Source organism: Humulus lupulus, chromosome X (assembly GCF_963169125.1).
Source record: "Humulus lupulus chromosome X, drHumLupu1.1, whole genome shotgun sequence".
Classification (NCBI taxonomy): Eukaryota; Viridiplantae; Streptophyta; class Magnoliopsida; order Rosales; family Cannabaceae; genus Humulus; species Humulus lupulus.
Window position 1 is genome coordinate 179,697,471 of NC_084802.1, and position 7,396 is coordinate 179,704,866.

The 7,396-nt window shown below is 38.3% G+C and overlaps 1 protein-coding gene across 1 annotated transcript; it reads right to left on the reverse strand.

The window, feature by feature from the left end:
• Positions 1 to 5,543: 5,543 nt before the first annotated feature.
• LOC133804116 (probable sarcosine oxidase) lies at positions 5,544 to 7,034 on the reverse strand. Its single transcript, XM_062242268.1, has one exon. It carries the CDS (start codon positions 6,905 to 6,907, stop codon positions 5,666 to 5,668), a length of 1,242 nt encoding a protein of 413 aa, XP_062098252.1. The 5' UTR covers positions 6,908 to 7,034; the 3' UTR covers positions 5,544 to 5,665.
• Between the last annotated feature and the right edge of the window lie 362 nt (positions 7,035 to 7,396).

The following is a 7,396-nucleotide window of genomic DNA, read 5'->3' on the forward strand; positions in this document are numbered from 1 at the left end:
TACCACTAGGGCTCAGAAGAGGATCATGCTCCAGAGTCATTTTTATTTAGCTTGTGCTTGGATCAGAGGTAAGAAAACTGCACCCAATACGTGGTATATGTGATTAGGGCTTGGCTCGGTTGTTGAACATGGTTTTGATTAGGGCTTAGGCCCCTATGAATGATCATGATTATGATTGTGATTATTTGATTAAGCATGTTGGAGTGCTTTGTATCTGGATAATTGTTAAATGATGTATACCTGTCTGTATTATCTGATTGAAAATGATTGACTTATAAGTCAAGGACGGCAATAGCGCGCTGAGCGCATGCCGAAATGGTTAGGCCTAATTAGGAGCGTGGTATACGCATGACCGACCCTATGGTCGGTTAGAAAATAAAGCGACAGGCACGCTTGACTAGCCCTAAGGCTAGTTATACATAGGATAAGGCAATGGGCCCTAGGGAGACTCTATAGTCACTTATCCTAGGGCACCGGCCCCAGTATGGCTCTATGGTCATTTATTTTGGGCAGCGGGACCCTGGTGTGACCTTGTAGTAACTTATTTGAATTGAATACATGCACAAGTAGAGTCACTACTGCTTGGCATGCTAATTATGATTCTGTAGTATGTTATTAACTACTTATGAGCATGTTTAAGTTTTCCTGCTAAGCATTGGTTCATGGGTGCTTTGTGGTGTAGGTAAGGGGAAAGGGAAGCTGGACTAGCCATGAGTTGGAGAGCTTCGATGGCAGCATGTTCATATGCGGTTGCTCGACCACCACGACAGAGGTTTCTCATAGAAACTAGGGTTAAACCCTATTTTGCAACTTAGGCTGGCTTGTTGTGACCTTTTGAGTTGTAAATAAGTTTTTTTAAATGTTTATTTTGGGATCCCATTTACGAACTTAACATTCTAATGAAATGATTATTCCTTTCACCCGAAAATTTTAACCCTAAGTCATTAATCACGTTTAGTTACAAGCTTATGGCCAAATGACTCATTTAGAGAGTCTAGCATTGTTTAAAATACACAGTGTAACAGTCTTGGCTATTTAGGGTGTTGCATTCATAGTCATACCATTGACAAATGTTACAAAATTTATGGATACCCCTCTGGTTACAACAAGCCTATACCTCCATCAAGTGTGGCTGCCAAACAAGTGAAAACTAGTGAGCATATTGTCTCTCATACTGAAGAGCTTATCACCTTCCTGCCTCAATTGAATGCTACACAATACCAACAACTTCTCAATCTTCTTACAAATGAACAATCTGGTATGACTTCCTCTAACACTACTCCCTAAACAGGCACATCAAGTATTATCCTCTCTACAACTCATACTTCTCACAATAGCCAATGTGAATCTTGGATTGTAGGCTCAGGCACTCGACACATTTGCTCCAATATACATCTCTTTACCTATTTGCATCCTATCCCACCTACAAAACTTACTCTGCCTAGTAACTCTACTTTATATGTGCATCATTCTGGACTAATCACTTTGCCAAATAATTTAACTATTCAAGATGTTCTATATGTTCCCACTTTCAAGTACAACATCATTTCTTTTAGTGCATTTCTGTTAGTGCCTTAACTTTTTCTATGTCCATTTCCATTATTTTTTGTTATAATTCTTTTCTTATTCAGGAAACAATCTCCAAGAGGATGATTGGCAAGGGTAGTTCCAGTAAAGGGTTGTATACTTTTGATGTGATTCACCCCATCTCACAAATTAATTCGGTCAGTGAAGAGATTTGGCACTCAAGATTAGGCCACTTATCTTCCAAATGTCTAGATATACTAGGTAATACTTTACAATGTAATACTAGTCAGTTACACAAGAATTCTCCTTGTTACTTTTGTCCTAAAGCTAAACAAAAAAAATTATCCTTTTCAAATAACAATCATTTTGCTGAAAACATCTTTGATATTGTGCATTTTAATAGCTAGGGTCCACATCATATACCATCTCACTCTAATCACATATTTTTTCTAATACTTGTGGATGATAAATCTAGATTTACATGGATTTATATTCTTTAACATAAATATGATTCCACTATAGTTTCTGATCCTTTTCCTAACATTGTTTTACCATCTTCTTTGGTTTCTGGCACTACTATCCCTGATTATGATAGTTGTATAGATATTGTACATACTTCTCCAGCAAATAACTTTTCTATACAGCAACCCACCACTCAGCAAGCTGGCCCAACTCAGCCAGCTGACACACCTCAGTTAGCTAACACAATTCAACCACTTGTTCCAATAACTGACCCTCTACCACAACAGATCTGCAGGTCTAGCAGACAGTCTTGCCCACCTCCTTATCTCAGTGACTTTTAATGCCATTGTGCTTCTCATGATTCTCCTTTGACACCTTATCCTATTACTAACTATATATCTTACTCCAAATTATCAAATAATCACAATGCTTTTTTCTTTGCAGTTTCAGCAAATAGCGAACCTCAGTCATATAAGCAAGCCGCTATTCTTGATTGTTGGGTCCAAGCAATGCAAAATGAGCTCAAGCAATACAAGATAACAAGACTTGGTCCATTATTCCATTGCCTTCACACAAAACTCCTATTGGCTGCCGATGGATATATAAAATAAAGTATCATAGTAATGACACCATAGAGCGTTACAAGTTGCTAAGGGATATACTCAACAAGAAGGATATATTTTTTTGACACTTTTTCCACCGAGGTGAAGATGGTGACCCTTAAACTGCTAATTACTATTTTTTCTATCAAACATTGGCATACAATACAATTAAATATTAATAATGCCTTTTTAAATGGTGATCTCCATGAAGAAGTTTACATGACCTTGCCACCTGGTTTACTAATTCGTCAATCCTTTTCTGCAGGAACAACACTCATGTGAAACTACACAAATCACTTTATGGTTTTCGCCAATCATCAAGACAATGGTACACAAAGCTCTCCGAAGCCCTTGTCAAGGATGGCTTCACTCAATCTCTAGTCGATTACACACTCTTTACTAGAGGCTATGGCGATTCCTATGTTTCTCTCCTAGTTTATGTGGATGGCATCATCATCACCGGCCCCCAACTACAATGTCTAAGCAACTCCAACAAACTCTCAATCATCAGTTCAAACTAAAGATTTCGGTCTGCTGAAATACTTCTTAGGCTTTGAAATTGCTCGTTCTACCACTGGTTTATTTCTATCACAAAGGCAGTACACACTCCAACTTCTCCATGACACCGATTACCTTGGGAGCAAACCAGCTGCCACTCCAATGGATCCTCGGATGAAACATAATAATATTAATGGCGAACCTCTGTCTAATCCTTTTCAATACTGAAGACTTGTTGGACGTCTATTGTACCTCACTTTGTCTCGGCCTAATATTACATACTCAGTCCATTGCCTTAGTCAATTCATGGCCTCTCCTCGATCTCCACACTTACAGGCCACACACTATCTTCTTCGGTACTTAAAGGCTACACTAGGACAAGGAATCTTATGGATCAACTTCCTATCTTTCATTTGAGAGCCTTTTTTGACTTTGATTGGGCCTCTCGCTCCACAACTAGAAGATAAACAACTGGATTTTGTGTTTTCTTAGCCGATTGCTTGATCTCTTGGCGTTCCAAGAAACAACATACTATTTCTCGTAGCTCCGCTAAAGCTGAGTATCGCGCCTTGGCTGACACAACAAGTGAAATCACATGGCTCCAATATTTATTGCAAGCTCTACACATTCCTCAAACTACTCTAGCTTTCATTTACTGTGACAATAAATCAGCAATCCAAATGGCTAACAATCCCACTTTTCATGAACGGACGAAACATATAGGGTTAGATTGTCACTTTCTTAGAGACAAAATCAGACTCTTCCATTCGTCTCATATATACAGTACCTCTTGGGGGGGCTATTAGGAATATTGTTAGTATTATTTTTGACTTAATAACCACTTTATTTTTAGCTTGTACCTGACTTCTTCTATATATAAGTCAGCCCCTTTGTACTCATACTCATTAAGCAATAATACAATTTCATTCTATCTGCATACTTGTTTTCTTTGGTAATACTACATTACTCTACTACGACATATCATATATCATATCCACCCACAATAATTTATTTTAGTAGGCACAAATAATGAAAAGGGAAATTTCATGTTATATGCATGATAACTTAGTGAAATTTTTTAATATGCCAATATAAATTACTATCACAAATATATGACAATTTCAATTTTTTGGACAAAATTACGCCTAACATTCAAACACTCATTTTCTCTCTCATTCTGAACTCTCTCTCTCCCTCTCTCTCTCTCTCTCTCTCTCTCTCTCTAACGTCTCTCATTGCATTACCCTCTCACACTCTCTCTCTCTCATTCTAATATTGTAGATGTCGAAAAAAATACCAAAATTTAAATAAAAAAAAAATCATCTCAAACGGACATTTGAGTGAAAAAATATGAACTTCCAAAGTTTTCGTCAAATTTCAATGCAGAGTATCGAAATTGCATCAAAAAAATATCGTTTTGACCAAAAATCAAATTCTCATGATTGCATCACAAAAGCATCGAAACACTATCAATTTTGCATCGAAAAAATATTGATTTTGCATCGAAAATGCATTGTTTTGGCAAAAAAAAAAAACTTTTCATGATTGCATCGCAAAAGCATCGAAATTGCATCGAAAAAAATATCGTTTTGGTAAAAAATCAAGTTTCATGATTGTATGGCAAGAGCATCGAAATTACATAAAAAAACACCGTTTTTGCCAAAAGAAACAAGTTTTCATGATTGCATTGCATGAGCATCGAAACACCATCGATTTTGCATCGAAAAAGAATCGTTTTGGTCAAAAAACAAGTTTTCATGATTGCATCGCAAGACCATCGAAACATCATCATTTTTGCATCGAAAAAACATCATTTTGGCCAAGAATTAAGTTTCATGATTACATCGCAAGAGCATCGAAACACCATCAAAATTGCATTGAAAAAATGTCATTTTGGAAAAAAAAAAACCAAGTTTTCATAGTTGCATCGCAAGAGCATCGAAACACCATCGATGTTGTTTTGATGCTCTTGCAATGTAATCTTGAAAACTTGATTTTCAGCCAAAACGATACATTTTTGATAGAAAATCGATAGTGTTTCGATGCAAAATTGATGGTGTTTTGATGTTCTTGCGATGAAATCATGAAAACTTGTGTTTTTGGCCAAAATGATACTTTTTTATGGAAAATCGATGATGTTTCAATGCTACTGTAATGCAATCATGAGAATTTGATTTTTGGCCAAAACGATATTTTTTCGATGCAATTTCGATACTCTGCATTGAAATTTGACGAAAACTTTGGAAGTTCATATTTTTTCACTCAAATATCTATTTCAGATAAGTTTTTTTTTTTTTTTAATTTTGGTATTTTCTTGAGATCTACAAAATTAGAATGAGAGAGAGAATGAAAGAATAAGATGTGTTAGAGAGAAAGTTTGTACTCAGAGAAAAAAATTGTGGTATTTTACTGTTAGAAGTATTTTTATTAAAAAAAAATTAAATTATCATATAATTAAGATAATAACTTAAGTTTGCACATTAAAAAATCTCACATTGTTATCTTCCATGTAACATGAAATTTTTCAATGAAAATAAAAATACTGAAAGTGAAAGGAACAGAATCCTTGGAAAAACTCAGATGAGCGATCGAAGAAAAAGGTTGACTTGCTCCTCGTAATCTTTGACATTACCTTTAGGATTCTCGACAAACCTCCCTATCCCAAAGTACTTGAGGTCAACTCCCTTGGTTTCCCCAGTCAACGCCAGATCAGCCAACAACCTACCCACCACCGGTGCCATCTTGAACCCGTGACCTGAAAACCCACCACCCACCACCACATCTTTCCCAAACTCCCCACCCAAGAAATCCAACACAAAATCCTCATCTGGGGTCATCGAATACATGCACAACTGAGTCGAAACGGGTCCGCTTGAATCTACTCGACCCGAAAACCGCTTCTCAATCCACTCTTTCATGGCCCCGAGCGACATCCCAGGTCCCCACGGCCTTTTATCTGGGTCGCAAGGGTACCCGCCGTGGACCCCGACCTTGAGGAGACCCGGGTACTCCAACGACGGCGTTCCGTATATGTACGGATCTCCGTAGCTTGCGAAGGACGGGAAACCGCTGCCGATGGCGTAGTCGGACACGTGGCCGTCTTTGATTCGCCAATAACTCACGGTGGTCTCTAGGGGCTGAATCGGTAATTCAACACCGCAAACCGTTTTAACTAACTTCCGTGTCCAAGCCCCAACTGTTACCACGCATTTCTTTCCGCGAAAACTCTCGCCACTTGCGGTGGTGACCAAAACGCCGCCGTTTTCCACGCCTATCCTCTTGACATCTTTAACTTCCTTATTGTCCTTCAATACGGCGCCGTTTTTCAAAGCTAGAGTCTGGAACATGGAAACAGCCTTGGATGGCTTAATTACACCGCCTTTGTCCGAGTAAACCCCGACCCAGTTTTCGGGTATCTGAATCCTACCCGAAAATTGCTCGGTCACTTGTTGGCTGTTTAAGGCCCGATGAGGGAGGGAGTTTTTGCGGCAGCTGGTGATGACGGCACGGAGGCTTTTGGACTCTGATGGGCCCATATCAAACTGGTGTGCCTTGAAGTAGACCTTGTAGCCGATTTCAGACTCTGCCTGTTCCCAGAGTGCGTAGGACTCGAGGACGAGATTAGTGTAGTAGTCCTCCGGGTAAGTAGCGCGTATGGTGCGTGACTCACCGTGGGAGGAGCCACGGTGGTGGAGGAAGTCGTATTGTTCTAGGAGGAGAGTCTTTCGGCCTCGCTTTGAGGTTTGGTAAGCGGCCGAGCTTCCCATGACTCCGGCGCCGATGACTATGACGTCGAATTCTTCAGCGGAATATTCCATTTTTGAGTGAAGAAATTAAGAGTCAGCCCGTTCGTCAGAGAAGGTTGCAATCTTCAGAGTACTTTCTACTTTCTGATATGGAGCTTGTTCTTCACTGCAAGCCTTGTTTTTAACGTTGTTGATCACGCTAAAAGCACTATCTTTTTGGTTTTATTTCAATCTTGCCACTCATTATTCACCGCTTCAAATATGGTAAAAATTAATATTTTATAATAAGTCCCCAAACTAAGAAACAAGACAAAAACATAAAAAATGAAGGACTCAGCTCAGATTTGACTGCTAAAATATCAAAACTGCGACAACAACCTTTATTTCGGGGCTTTTTGATATTTAAAATATATATTTATATAGTTTAATTTGATTTTTTTTTTAAAATTATTATAGGTTACAAATGATGTATATTGTAGCACTCCACCAAGAACATCCACCACTATTTTGGGGGACCATTATCTACATATATACATATTTATAAATTGTAAATTTTTTAAC

What these genes read in the sequence shown, in the direction of transcription:
- LOC133804116 (XM_062242268.1), bottom strand. Translation starts at nt 6,907, where the DNA reads ATGGAATATTCCGCTGAAGAATTCGACGTCATAGTCATCGGCGCCGGA.